This window comes from Netta rufina, assembly GCF_964035555.1.
Source record: "Netta rufina genome assembly, chromosome: 26".
In the NCBI taxonomy this organism is placed as follows: Eukaryota; Metazoa; Chordata; class Aves; order Anseriformes; family Anatidae; genus Netta; species Netta rufina.
In genome coordinates, this window is record NC_140150.1 from 482,849 (window position 1) to 497,091 (window position 14,243).

Genomic DNA, 14,243 nt, shown 5'->3' on the forward strand with positions numbered 1-14,243 from the left:
GGACCACACACAAATGCTTGGAGGCTGTTCTCCATCTCCCTCAGTTTCAGCCCGTCATTCCTGAAATGGCCCCGCTCTCCCTGCTTCTCCGTGTCCAAAACCACGCTGAATTGTGTCCATCCATCGCAAGCTTCACCTGCAAGGTGCCCATTGCCCACAGCTGGGGCCTGAACAAAGGACCTGGGGTGAGCTGTACGCATGGCAGGAGGTCTGATCCTGCTGCACTGGGTGCTGGGACACACTGCTGGCCATAGGACAGCCCGGCGTGCAGGCTGACCCCAGGCCAAGCCTGGCTCCAACAACACCCGTGGCAGCCTGGGGCATGCAGCAGCAGCCGCTCGCCCTTGGGCAAGTGACTGTGTTTGATCTGCTCAGCACCAGGCATCCAGGTCACCACTCACTGGGATAAAAATGATCACTGGGGGGGCTCTGGGCACACTGCAGAACCCAACCGAGGGGCAGCAGCTGTGGGACAGTGCCTTTGTCTGCCTGCCTTGGTCATAAAGGGGAAAAGGAGTGCAGAGCTCAGGGAGGAAACAGTTAATGCCCCTCTCCTCCCAATATTAAGGGACAAATCCTCTCCCCGGCTTGGTGCCCGAATAAACAGGCTGAGAGCATTGCGTAAAGGGTGGGGGGGATGGGAACACCTCTACGTGCCTTGCTGGAGACCAGCACAGCCTCCACATGAAGCGGGGCCCCCCGGTGCCCCCAGCCGCCCCACACCCAGCCCTCACCCAGGTTTTGCCTTGCCCAGCTGCCTCCTGCACGCAGCGGGTGCTGTCACCAGCGGGTGGCACGGCTGGTGCCGGGGGTCCCTGGGTGGGGGACAGCTCCGGGGGGGCTGGTGCAAGGGGAGAGGTGCTGGGCACAGCCCTGGGGGAGCTCTGCAGGGCACCAGGGTCAGGTCTGGAGGATGCCTGAGGCCCTGGCACCCTAGCCAGGAGGCACAAAGAAGGGTCCCTGCTGGGGAAGGTGGCATGGGGAAGGTGGCACGGGGTGGCTGTGGCCACCTGGCCAGCCCCTGCCCCAGCTGTGCCCTGGTGCCGCTGCTCAAAGGTGCTGCACAAAGAGGGTGCTGGGTGCAGCTCCCTGCGGGCTCCCTCTGCTGACAGCCGCCCCAGCACAGGCAGCCCCAGGCACCTTCCCACCTTCTACCCAAAATTTGCACTGGAAAAAAAAAAAAATCCAGCCCCCCAAATTGTCCTTCTCCCAGCTCCTGGTGCAGCGCTTTGCAGCCTGAGAGCTTGCCGGCCCTGCAAGGAGGAGATGACCCCTGGAGCAGCACGAGAGTGGGGCAGAGCACCCAGAGCCCATCCTCGTGCTGCCAGAACACAGGACCAATTTGCAACGCATGTATAGAAATACAAAAGTATTTATTATTATTTTCTTTTTTATAAATAAGGAAATACAAAAAGCCTTACAAAATGCTTTACAGAAGATCCTCACCGGTGAGGCGGGAGGAGGAAGGTATTTAAGAGGATATGTGCATGTGAGCCAGGGGAAATGAGGCACTGAAAGGTAACGGCCACGCTGGCTGACCCCGGGAGGGGACCCGATGGTCTCAGACTTGTGCCGTGGCCACCGGCCCCATTCCTCACCCCGTGCACACCGTGAGCAGGATGCGGGGGCTGCACACAGGGAGAGCTATGGTCCCCCCATGGCAGAGGTGATGCTCTCAGTAACGTCCCAGGAGCACCCCCCCAGCTCCCAGCACCGTCACCGCAAGGGGACCTCCTGCTCGGGTGCCAGGCGGCCGCGGGTGGCAGGGGACGGAGGTCTCCAGGGGCCACCTCGACTCAGCGGCCGCAGACCTGGGACAGAAGCTCTGGAGACGTGGCTGGCAGCAGGACCTGGGGCACACTGGAAGTGTCCCGTGCCCTGTCCTGCAGAGCCCCGCGGATGGCTGGTGTGCTCAGGGGGCATGGCCCCCCCCCAGGCAGGCTCCATCCACAGTCACTGCTCCCCACAGTGTGCGGGGGGCTCAGCCATGCGTGCGGGCGCAGGAGACCTCGGAGCACAGCTCCGCTGCAGGGCTCAGCAGCATCTCGCCTTGGGCTTGTCATCAGGAGTGAGTTTGATGGAGTCGGTTAAATAACTCTCAAAAATCCCTTTATACTGGGAAAGAAAAAAAAAAAAAAGAGGAGAGAAGGGATGAGTGGAGCTGGCTTGGGGTCACCCCGAGCACAGGTGGGGTAACGGGACCGAAGGAGCGGGCAGCGCAGGTTTGTTCCGCTTGGTGCTGAAGGCTCAGACCCAGGGCAGGGCCACCCCAAACAGCCAGCAGTGAGGCCACCCGCCCCGTCTGGCGTGGGGACACGAAGGTCCCCGTGGGACGGCCGCTAGAGGACAGTGCTGGCATGCTGTGCGGCACTGCACGCCCCGCTCTGTCCTGACAACCCACAACCTTTGCTCCTTTCGGAGCGGCTTTACATCTATTTTAGAAAATCGCCCCCAATGCATTTGTGATCCTGGGGCTATCCTACACCTTATAAATAGATCTCTGCGTTAGAGGATGGGCTGTGAGGGTCGGTTGGAGCTGTTTGGCCGGCTGGGCCCTGCTGCCACCCACATCCCTGCAGGACGCGCACCCCCAGTGGAGTGGGGCGATGCTCACCGTGGTTAAGGCTTGCTTGGCGAGGGTCTCGAAAGCTTGTGCGATGTTGATGTTGTTCTTGGCGCTGACCTCGAAATAAGGGATGTCTTTTTCCTTGCACCAGGCTGAGGCAAGCTCCTTGGATACCTGGGAAGGATGGAGCCACGTCAGAGCCATGATGGGGGCACTGCGGTGTCCCCCTCCTCGCGCTGTGCTCTCCTCTCCACCTTACCTGCCGGTCGCAGAGGTCTATTTTATTCCCCAGCACGACCATGGGGAAGTCGTGGTCCCTCGGGATCACCTTCTCCAGGAAGTCAGCTCTCCAGTTGTCCAGGGACTCAAAGGACTCCCTGTCCGTCACGTCGAAGGCCAGGACGCAGCCATCAGAGCCCTTGTAGAAGGTCGACACCATGGACCGGAATCGCTCCTGTCCCCCCGTGTCCCAGATCTGGGGCAGAGAAGGGCATGGGTACACCAGTGGGCATCGGGGGACCCTGGGAGGTACAGGCAGGGCTACCAGGGCGGCAGGGCACCTCACCTGCATTTTCAGGGGGGTGTTGTCCACCGCGATCACCTTGGTCAGGATGCTGGCGCCCAGCGTGGTGCGGTAGTCCTCATAGAAGGTCTTGTGCACGTACTGGTGCAGCAGGGAGGTTTTGCCCACGCTGGGGGGACAGAAGGGACACGGGTGAAGGTTTTGCATGCTGAAGCCAGGCTCGAGGAGTTGGTGGCTACCAGCATGGGGGCTGTGCACCCAGGGGATCCCGGGCTGGGGCATGCAGGGGGCTTCCTCCCAGCACCTGCCACAAAGGGATGGGACCCTGGGCACTGCCAGATGCAGGGTGAGTAGGGGGGGGGGTCCACGTATGTTGAGCCCCCTCTGCTTCTCTCTGTCCCTTCCCGAGGCTTTCAGCTCCCTGTAGCCCAAGGGCTGAGGGTTAGGGTTAGGATCCTGCAGGTCCCGCTGGCCTCTGGGCAGCGTGGGGCCGGACACGTGGAGTTCAGGAGGATTTTACATCATTTAAAAGCACAGAGGGACTCAGCAGCCCCAGGGGCCAGCTCCTTACCCCAGAGCTCCTATGATAATTATCTTCAGATCCACCTTCTTGCTGGCATCCATGGACGGGCCCTGCGGGACGAGAGCGGTCACCGTGGAGCAGCCCCGAGGGGCTGCGGGGATGGGAACCCGGCGAGCCCCAGTGAGGTTTGGGAGCAGCCTCTGGTCCCTGCACCCCCCAGCACCTCCCTGTGCGACCCAAACCACGTCAGGGGGCTGTGCTCATGGCCCCAGCAGTTCTGGGCACAGAACTCCCCCCCGGTGCCAGCCTGGTCCACGTCTCCAGCCGGGGACTGGCTCCCCGGGAGCTGCAGCACGCCCGGACACGCTGCGGCACGGCACGAGCTCATTTCCATGGGAAGCTGCCCTGGGAAACTTCCCCGGCTCTGCTGCCTCCCTCTGAAGGGCAGCCCCTCCCCAGAAACCTGACAAACTGGGGGGAAGCAGTCCTGGGGAGAATTATTAAGGGAAACTGTGTCCATAAATCCTTCGGGTGGGTGCCCCAAGCATTTCAGGAGCACCCCAAGAGACCCCCTGCCTGCCCTGGGGGTCCGGCTGCTGAGGAGCCTGGAGGGGGGGGATAAGGGTCCACAGCGAGGGTCCTGGCTAACAAACGCTGCCCAAGGCAAAGCCCACGCCAGGGGTTTGTGCCCTTTGCTGCTCCCTCAGCATCCACGGGAAGGGCCCAAACCAGGCGCTGGGGCTTTGCTTTTGATTTCTGCACATTTCCACCCGAGTGGGGAGCATGGCTCCATGCACACCAGCTCCTGCGCCCCCCTCAGCCCCCCAGCACCCCCTCCCCGGAGGGGGCAATGCCCACTGCAGCCCCCCACAGCCCCATCTGCACAGCGGCACCAGGCCCTGCCCTGCCGGGAAGCAGCTGGAGCCGCTCACCCACCGGCAGCCAAATCCCTGCATTTTTCCCCGATGTGCTGTCGGGCTCTGTGCTGCTCCCCACGCACAGGGTGCGGACGGCACATTGCCCCCCCCGGGGGGGGAAACATCACCCAGCCGGACCCCCGCTCTCCCACCCACTTTCCAGCACCTCATCCTCATTCCTCGCTGATCCCCGGCATGCACAACCCTCCCGTTTTTAGCCTGCCTTCCCAAGGGCTGGGCTCTCCCATCCTGGCTCTCGGCCCAACGCATCGCTCCTGGGGGGGCGTCGGGGCCACGCACCCACCTGCCGGGGCATCTCCCGCTCTGATGGCCAAGGTGCTGGGCTCTGCTCCCCACCACCCAGGCTGGGAAGAGGCGAAAGGAGAGGATCCAGGAAGCAGCGGCAGCCCCGGAGCTGGTTCCTCCTGCCTGCTGGAAGGCGGCTACGGGCCCCCGCGCCGTGACATCAGCACCAAGGGGCCGGGAGCCGCCCGGGAGCTGCGGGGCGGGCACGGTGTTGGCTGCTGCAGCCAGCTCTTGGTCCTTCTGCTGGGTGAGCAGCTCCCTGCAGCATCGCCCCCGGCACGGGAGCCAGCATAGACTTTGCTCGAACACCGCCGAGAGCAGGAGCTGGGCTGTGCGGAGGGGCTGGGGTGGGTGGGGGTGGGAGAGGGGCAGGGTTTGGAGCAGGAGGGGTTGCAGCCCTGCTCACTGTGCTGTGCCCCTGCAGCCTGCTGGGTGCTTGGGGGCTCTCAGCCAGCGCCCATGGGTGCTGCTGCCACCCCACGCACACCCCAAAAAAAAGGGACAGCAGCAGGGACCCAAACTGGTGTCAGCCCCTGGACCAGGACATGTATGCAAGTCACAGACAAAATTTTGGGGCTCCTTGCTCAGTCAGAGCTGCCACTGAGGGAGCATCCAAGCATCTCTGCGAGCACTGTGACATCTCCCCACGAGCACCATGCTGGTGGCAGCATGGGACGTGTCTTACGGGGACACCATGAGAAACCCCACTGTGCCCTGCTCGGCTGCCGGGAGGGATGCAGGCGTGCAAGGGCAGGTCCCGAGCATTTGCCAAGTGTGCAACAGGATTCAGGGCTCCTCCACCCTGCTGCATGAACCCTCCTGGCTCCCTCACCACGAACAGCAGCCACCGGCTCCTGCATTTCTGCCGCCTGACCTCATGTTTTGGCTCTGTTTGCTGGCTGTCTCATGCGGTTGGGGCAAATTCGGGAGGTGTCTCCTGGTCGGGGCTCTGCAGTGATTCATGCTCAGCAGGGCAGGAGCTTCCCACGCACAGCCTCGCAGGGTCTCCGTCAGGGGACAGCCCCCAACCCGCTGTCCCCTCTAGCTGCGGGTGCTGCAGATGTCCCTTATGGGATCTACGAGAAGATCGCTGTGCTCAGCAGGACAAGTCTTCCTCCTCCTCCCCAGGTGTAATTCTGGGACCTGTCTGGCCAGAAACTCTGCTTTTCCCCCGTGGGGTAGGCACGGAGAGGAGCGAGGAGGAGCTGGGAGAAGCAGCTGAGCCAGCCTGTGGGCACTTCTCACCGCTGGTGGATTAAAGCCTGATGTTCCCCTGGAGCAGCTCTCTCCCACCTTCTCCTAATCCCCGTTTTCAGTCTCATTGTGCTGCTTCACCTTTTCCCTAGTAGCAGGACCTGCAGCAGCCTTACCCCAGATCCCCCCGTGCTCCCCTCGCCACGTGCCCACCCAGCCCAGGATGGGGGACGCTCCCCCTTTGGATGATCCGAGCCCTCTGTGCTGCTGGCGATGGGTTTGTGGCCCCAGCCAATGCCCCCTCCACTTCTGCTTTTGGGCAGGAGGGGCAAAACCGATTGGGGGGCCCAGCACAGACTCGGTGGCTCCAGCTTTTGTTTGGTTTCCCATTAAAAAGGGATTTTCCCCAGCTCCTGCTCTCGCCACCGCTCCCCGGAGCGCAGCAGGCCCCGGAGCAGAGGCGGTGGCGAACACCCCAGCAGCTTCCCCGGCTGCTCGGGGGCTCCTGCAGCCCCAGCTGCAGCCCTTTCCTGCTTGCTTCACCCACGGTCAGCAATTCTGAGGGAAAAGCGTGGTTTGTGTGCCCTGTGACGAGGAGGAAGGGCTTGCAGCTAGGAAACGATGAGGCACGGGCCGGGGACTGCTGTGTTCAAAGGGCGCGTGTGGGCAAGGAGAGGACAGGTCATCTGCTGCTGCCAGCAGAGTGTGGCGAGAGTGAGGGAAGGGGAAGAAACAAGAGGCACCCAAGTGACTGAGCTGTTCACTGGGGGCTGTGCAGCCACCCCTGCTCTCCAGGGACAGCCCGGGTGCTCCCTACCAGCACAATCAGTCTTTGCTGGGGCAACATCCCCTGAGCATCAGCTGTGTGTGCGGCTGGGGAGGACCCGTGTCCACCTCCCTCATCTGCCCTCCCCAAAACCCACCGAGAAGACGTGGGATCCTCTGGGATCCCAAGAGCAAATGGCACCAGGTCCTCCTGATGGAGCCCTGCCTGGGCCACCTTCCAGCCAACATCTGGGGACACGGGGCAGTCCCTCGTGGTGCTGGGGGACACGGAGGCTCCCCCGCTGCCTACGGCTGTGCCGACGGGCAGGTGTCCGCTGGTGCTCGGCACAGCTCGGTGTGCCAAGAGTTAAAGCTGTTGGGACCTGCAGGAGGAGAGGAGACCTTTGTCCAGCTGCCCCTGCACCTTATCTGCACAGCACCTGCTTAAAGCACAGCTAAAGGTGAAGTCAATACAGGAAACGGTTACAGAAACCGTGCGCTGGTCAGTGGCACAATCAATGGTTCTGAGCAAGGCAGGTATTTCCTTTAACGACAAGCCTCAGCCACAATGTTTACAGCCGGGCCTGAGTTTTGCAGCACTTTCAGAGCCAGCCCCGAGCTCTGCTCCGGGAGCGCTGCAGGGGGACCCCGGGCGCCTCGGCCCCGCTCTGAGCTCAGCCTCTGCCTCTGCGAGGAAAACTTAGAGTGAAGGCGTGGATAAAAATAACCCCTCGCCTCGCCTCGCTTCCCTTTCTCACTGCCTTCCATGCGTGCCTCGGGATGCATCATGCATGAGCCATCGTGGCTCACGCATCCACCACGGCTCTTGCACCATCAGCAAGTCACATGCACCGCGGTGACTCCCTGGGAGGGAGCAGCCCCTATAGCCCCCAGCAGCCCCTATAGCCCCCAGCAGCCCCTATAGCCCCCAGCAGCCCCCCACAGCCCCCTGCAGCCCCCAGCCCATGCTGCCAGCTGCATGGACCCAGCAGTTTTTCTGCCTGCTCTTGCTTCTGCGCTCGCAAACCATGTGCCTTTGCGAGCACCCCGGGGGACCGAAGGAAAATTCAGTGGAAATCACCTGTTGTTCAGGGAGTTCTGCGGCACAGAAAGAGCCCCAGGGTCTCTTCAGGCTTATAATTATCTCCTTGTTCATTGGCATGGGTCTCAGCCTGCTGAAGCCAGGCATTTTCTCTGTGAACTCTCTGCACCCATCCGGCTACTCCCCCAGCCCCTGCCCTGCCCGCAGCCATGGGCTGTACAGGGCCACCTCCGGGGGCTTTCTGCTCTGCCTGGGCAAATTTCCCACTTCTGCCCCTGCAGAACTCCCAGCTACAGACCACAAAGGTGGGTCTTCCAGATCAAAGGCTTGTGGAGGGACAGCAGCACCTCCTGCACCACCAAGGATCCCTCAGCAGCCGGTGCCCTGAGCCTGCAGCGCTCCAGGGAGGAGGGCAGGGGCTGGGGGGGCTCAGCACCCCTGTGCATGGGGCTGGCACCAGCACCGCTGGCTGGGGCCTGCAGGATTGCTGCTGCACGACTTGCACCTCGAGAACAGTGGGGTTTGTTTCATTCAAGCATTTATTGACCCGTGTTTAAAAAAAGGAGAATCCGCAAGCAGATTTCGCAGAGCTGCTCAGGACGTCTTTATACTCGCCATCAAACCGCTCCCTGGCACGGACCGTACCTTTGAGTGCCCTGCAGCCGAGGCCCTGGGGTGTCTCCATGCCCCCAGGGCCCCCGGTGCGTGCTCCCTGCCTGGCCCGAGGCCGTGGCCGTGGCCGCCGCCCGGTGGTGGCTCCGCTTTGCTCCCACCCCAAGGGACACGCGGCCCTAAGGGGCGGCGGGCGCCAAGCCCACCCGGTTATTGCCACGGTCGAAGACGGAGTAAAACTGTCGGATGAAAACGTCGCCCAAAACCCAGAGGGGGCCGGCAGGAGGGGCGACGTCCATGCCCTGGAAGCCACTGGTGCAGAAGGCCATGCCGTCGCTGGTCTCCTGCGGGGAGGAGAAGCTGCAGAGCTGAGGCCGGCCCCGAGCCCACCCAATTTGGGGCAGGAATGGGGATTTCTGATCTGGTGGGAGCTGGGGGTGGGCCTGGGGACGTACCATGAGGGTGTAGGCTTGGGAGGTGAGCGTGTAGGGGAGCCCGTTGATGGTGAAGGTCACGTCGGGCATCACGTTCAGGTTGCTGCACTCCACGGCGTACTGCCAAGTGGCGGGGGCGGCTCTGACCCCACAGCAGGGACAGACACTGCCCCCGAGCCCCGCCACAGCGAGCTGCTGGCGCTGGAAGCCGGCAGCATCACATGTCCCCTCCCCAGCAGCCGGTACCCTGATGTTATCGTGGGGAACACATTGCTCTTGGCAGCAGCAGCAGCGAGCGCTGGGAGCTCTGCGGGAACTGCTGGCACCTCCTCGGGGCTGTCCCAGCCCCACGGCCCCGCATGAGCAGCGCCACCTCCCAGGGGTCCCTTGAACTATTTCACCCATGGATGCTCCTCAGCGGGGGTCTCTCGCAGAGGGACAGCCATCCCCTGGGCTTTTCCCCCTGCCCGACCCCCCCTCGCCCTCACCTCTCCATCCACAGGCATGGCTCCGATGTATTTCTGCAGCTCCTTTATGTCCTTGGTAGGGCCAGTGAGGAGCGACGTCCCGGTGTCCACGATGGCCTGGCAGCTGTCCTTGCAGAACGCCACGGTGCCACCCACCTGCACGCTGCAGCAGGAGGCAGGAGGGGTGAGGAGCTCCGTGCAGGACCCGTGCCCTGCCCCAGCAGCCTGTCCAAGCCCTCCTGGCCCCCGGCCCCACTCACTTGTCCAGCTGGATCTGCCAGTAGCCCTGCTGTGTGACCGGCACCCAGTTCAAGGTCCCCGTGAAGCGAGAGGGATCAAAGCCCCCGAAGAGCAGCTCTCCGCCCAGGGAGGAGTCCGGGTTCCTGGGGGCAGGAGGGGACGTGAGGGATTTCTTCCCTTTCACTTTCCACATCGCATTTTATACTGATGGATTTATGCCCGCTTGCTTCCCACAAATGCTCAGGGGCATTAGCTTTGCTCCTGTAAGGTTTGAGCTCTGCAGCATGCTTAAGAAACCCTCCTTGCTAGCTCAGTGTAACGTCCTTATCAGCCCCTCGAGCCACAGCCATGCCCCGCAGCAGCGCCGTGCCCTTACGAGCTCATGTAGACCGAGAACATGGGCAGCTCCACCAGGTTTTGGGCCATCATGTTGTCGAAGACGGGGGTGACCCCATCCACGGCCAGGGCCGGGTAGGCCAGCCCCAGGATCCCATCGAATTCGGCGTCCAGGAAGGTTTTGCCCGGCTCGCTGACGCTCTCTGCGAACTGCTGGTTCGTCACGGTCAGGCCCTCCACCTGCGGGAAGGACGAGGCTCGCTGCCGGCTCCCCGGCCCCAGGGGAGTCCCGGGCAAATTACCCGGAGCGGGAGAAACCGAGCGTGACTCACGGTGACTTGGTCAGACCCGATGACCCCCGTCAAGCTGCCGGTCCCGTACTGGATGGAGAAGGGGATGCCCACGGGCTGGTATGTGCTGGAGCGCGACGGCTGGAACCTGGTGTGCTCGGCTGGGGAAGGACGGGGCCGTGAGCAGCAGCACCGTGCCACGGCCCTGGGGCAAACCCCAACGCCTGCTCCTTGGGGGCTGCCGCAGGAGAGAGCGGCTCATGAGGAACATGGACGTGCTGGGGTTGTTTTGGGGAGGGATAAGGGCAAGCTGCCCGAATGGGGGGAGGTTTGCCAAGGATTAACTCGTGCGATGTTGTTGTGAGACCCAATGATCACCACTCCCGTTCCCACCCCACAGGCAGCAGCGATTCTCCCAGCCCATCACCGCGGGCACTGCTGTTCCTGGCTTTTTTTTCCCTGACCCCCGTTGGGCTGTGCTGGGAGCAGGGCACGGAGAAGGGCCGGCTCCGGGACATGCCCCATGCCGTGCACCCCAGCTGGGCTCAGCTCCTCGCTGGCAGCCCGAACAAGCGTGGTGCTTGTCACCCGCCCGACCCCCGGGCAGCCAGCCCGGAGCCGTGCCGTGGCCTCTGTGCCCGCCTTGTTCCTGCAGCCAGCTCCTTGCTGACCGCCTGCATTATGCGCTATAATCTCGCCTTGTTTGCTTAAAGGCTCTCCCACAAGAAAGGCCTAAAGAGCACGGCCGATATCTCCCGCGGGCTGATGGTACCGGGTCCTGGTGGTGTGATCGCCGCCTGCGCTGGCGAGCAAACAAACCCACGCTGCTCCTGTCCCTGCTGCCTCTCCCCTCCGGCTGCAGCTCCAAACCAAACACAAATGCAGCACCTCTTTTATCCGAGAGAGCCCGGGGGGGCTCAGCCCAGCTGGGGGCTTCAGGCTGGGCAGGGAGGTGGCCCCGGTGGTGGTCCCTGTGCCCTTGGTGCTGGCCGGACACCGTGGCCAACCTGGAGGGGACACCCAGGGTCCCACCACCACTGGCTGTTTTGGGGAGCCCCTACTCACTGCAGGCTTTGCTGGTGCAGTAGATGGACGGCACCCAGAGGTTGGAGGAGCCTGTGTCGAAAACCACCGTGAAGTTCTGGGGAGGGGTCCCGATGGAAATCTGCCCGAAGTACTCCATCTAGCAAAGGCAGAGCAGAGACTGAAGGCGGCTGTCGGTGCTGCAGGAGGTCCTGGCAGAGGGGGGCTGTGCCAGGATGCATGCACAGCACGGATTGGGTTCATGTGTGGGATGGCTGGCACCAGGGCAGCGTTTATCTGCCACAGCTGCATCACGCCAGGTGAAATAAGGGAGGCAAATATTTTAGGAACTGCAAGGCAAGCCGAGAACAAAGGCAGGACAGCGGGTGTGGGCGTGAGCCTCTTCCTGCGGGGTCGGGCAGCAGGGCCAGGCCCTGAGGGGACCCTCACCATGGGGATGCAAACAGCAGCCGGGGCTCTGGGGGCAGAAACCTCGCTCTGCTGGGGAGTGGGAAGAGTCTGGGGGACCCCCTGTGCCCCTTCCCATGGGTCCTCTATGGTGAGGCCTTCTCAGACGTGTGCCACGTGTGTTAACCTGGGAGGGAACCTGGTCCCCCCAGCCTTGGACACAGAGCAGGCAGGGAGTGGGTTGGCTGTGATGAATGTGCTCCCTTGCCTGTGCTCAGTATCGCAGCTGCGGGAGCAAAGGCCCGACCAGGAGCAGGCAGGCACCAGCCCTGGCACGCTGGTGCAGTCCCCAGGCTTGCTCTGATAACAGGCGTGGGCTTTACAGGAAGAATTTGGGTGGTCGGGATGCTTCGTGCAGCACAAGGTGCCTTGGGTGTTGGCGGGGCAGCCCTCGGTGCCGCCACCGGCACCGCACTTACGTCCAGGTAGTTGATGAGGGGCTCGCTGGCCGCCGTGAAGGCAGAGCAGTCCTCGCTGTACTGCACCATGTCGAGCTTGTGGGCTTTCCAGAACTGGGAGAGCTGCCCGCGGTCCCGCAGCGTCTTCCGCAGCGAGCGGTGCCGCGTCAGGGTCACCCTGGGGGAGCGAGGTCCTCGTCACTGGGGATGTCCCTTTGGGTATGGGGCTGGCTGCGGGCTGCTGATGCCTTGCAGCCCCCAAATCCACCCCGAGCATCCCAGTGCCATCAGGACGCAGGTCCCCAGCTGCTTCCCCCGTGGCAGAGGGGGAGCAGAGTGTGGTTAATTCACGCTGACATTTGCTGCTCTGGCTCCTCGTGCTGCCCCCCAACCCTGCCCACCCCCTGCAGCCCTCCTGGGGGTCACCTCAGCGATGGAGGTGCCCCCAAAGAGCTCCTGGTGCCTGAAGGAGGATGGATCAGCCCTACCTGTGAGCCCTTGCCCCGCTCATTGATGGTGTTGAAGCCCCTCTGTGAGCACCCCAGTGCCCTGGGGTCCCCCCTTACCTCTTCAAGCCACTGCCCAGGGCGAGGCAGAGCGCGGCGAGGAAGAAGAGGCGCTTCATGGCGGCGGCGCTGGCCTCGGTGGGGCTCTGCGGGTGCGGGCTGCACAGCGGCGTGGCTCTTATACCAACAGGTACACCCTCGCCCCGCGGTATCAGCGATAACACCCCTCTCAATGTCAACACCGGGCTTTTGCTTTAGAAATGAATCACTGGGCACGTTCCGGTCAAGGCAGAGGGAGCGTGCTGGGCGCCAGTTTGTTTTGGAGGGCGAGGGGCTGGTGGCGGCCCACGGGGCTGCAGGACACCCCGGGTGATGGGGCGGCCAAGGGGGATGGAGGGAACCCCGCTGGGACCCCACGGGGAAAACGAGAGGTTTTTCCTCCCCATCCCAAATCCCCACCTGGGTGAGGATTGGAGCTGCATCGGGACCAGCGGTGGTGCAGGAACCCTGCCCAAGGGCTACAGGAAAGGGATGTGCTGGTGGCACCCCTGCTGAACTAGCCTTAAAAGGCAAAGAGCTAATTAGCCTTGATGAACTGCTCAGGAATCTGTGCCTTTGCTGTTCACACAGAGTCGGTGTCACCAAAGCACGGCCCTTGGAAGGAGCTGCTCTGTTAGAGACAGTTACATGTTGCCTGACCGCCCCTAATGGGCTCCTCCTCCGTGGCTGCTTTCTGTTTAACACTGCAGAGCCGTCTCATTAAGCCTCTGCGGATGCAAATAAAGAAGGCTAATGAACAAACAGAGCCTTCAGATACCAGGGAGGCGAGTGGGGGAGGCGAGGACTTTCTTGGTGCCGCAATCTCCCCAGCAGGCGGCTGGAGACTGCCAATGATGCTTTGTGCTCCTCGGGGAGGTTTGTGGCACGGCAATAATGATGATGGATGCCGCAAGGAGAGGTGCCTTACTCAGTGAGTAGTGTTCGTGCAATTAACACTGCTCCTGCCCTTAATCAGTTTTCCATTCATCCTGGTTAGTCCACCTTATTTCATTGATGTCCTTGCCCTGGGAAAGTGACTGGCACTGGGGGGTCTATCTGCCTGGTGTGGCCACCTGAAATGCCCAGCACGATGTCTAATGGGGTAAAAAAAACAAACAAACAAAAGAGCTGAATCGCTGTCTCCCCTTCCTGGGGTCTCACCCTGCTCCTGCTGTGGGTATCCCAGAGCCGCAGTTGGGCTCCTCCACCCCGAGGCCTCGCAGGGAGCTTGTGCTTAAAACATCCCCTTAGAAGCATGCGGGGGCAGAGTCCATGGGCAATGGGGCTGTTTTCCCTTGCACCAGGCTGGATTTCCAAGTCACGAGCAAATTTCCTGTGTCCCTACACCCAGACTCGCTGTTGCAGTGTTTGTACCAAGTAGCTTCCACACAAAGTTATTTTCCCTTTCACGCTCGAGGTACAGTTTAAAGCACTGGCCTCCCTTCGGCTAATAATATATTCATAAAAGGGGATTAAAAAACCTTCCCAAAAGGAAAACAATTGTACCAAATGCCAGATCAGCTGAAAGCCATCTGCAGCTGAGGCGAGACAGCAGCAATTTGATTGCTACAGACACGGCTTATAAAGTGAAAAT

The 14,243-nt window shown here is 62.1% G+C and overlaps 2 protein-coding genes across 3 annotated transcripts; both read right to left on the bottom strand.

Annotated features, from left to right (window-relative positions):
- Positions 1-1,367: 1,367 nt before the first annotated feature.
- Positions 1,368-4,966, bottom strand: RAB7B (RAB7B, member RAS oncogene family). 2 transcript variants are annotated; one of them, XM_084302083.1, is made up of 6 exons: positions 4,834-4,966; positions 3,661-3,722; positions 3,132-3,258; positions 2,826-2,984; positions 2,615-2,740; positions 1,368-2,115 (listed from the first exon to the last, which is right to left on the bottom strand). In XM_084302083.1, the coding sequence occupies exons 1-6, from the start codon at positions 4,843-4,845 to the stop codon at positions 2,035-2,037; spliced, it is 567 nt and encodes a 188-aa protein (XP_084158209.1). In that variant the 5' UTR covers positions 4,846-4,966; the 3' UTR covers positions 1,368-2,034. The 2 variants fall into 2 exon arrangements, with proteins under 2 accessions (XP_084158209.1, XP_084158208.1); XM_084302082.1 differs by having other exon boundaries at positions 2,826-3,041.
- A 3,661-nt stretch (positions 4,967-8,627) lies between these two features.
- Positions 8,628-12,705, bottom strand: CTSE (cathepsin E; the record flags this gene model as incomplete). The annotated part of the gene is made up of 9 exons (XM_084301699.1): positions 12,671-12,705; positions 12,126-12,282; positions 11,281-11,398; positions 10,258-10,376; positions 9,966-10,165; positions 9,610-9,732; positions 9,371-9,512; positions 8,904-9,002; positions 8,628-8,792 (listed from the first exon to the last, which is right to left on the bottom strand). The coding sequence occupies exons 2-9, from the start codon at positions 12,192-12,194 to the stop codon at positions 8,628-8,630; spliced, it is 1,035 nt and encodes a 344-aa protein (XP_084157825.1). The 5' UTR covers positions 12,195-12,282; positions 12,671-12,705.
- Between the last annotated feature and the right edge of the window lie 1,538 nt (positions 12,706-14,243).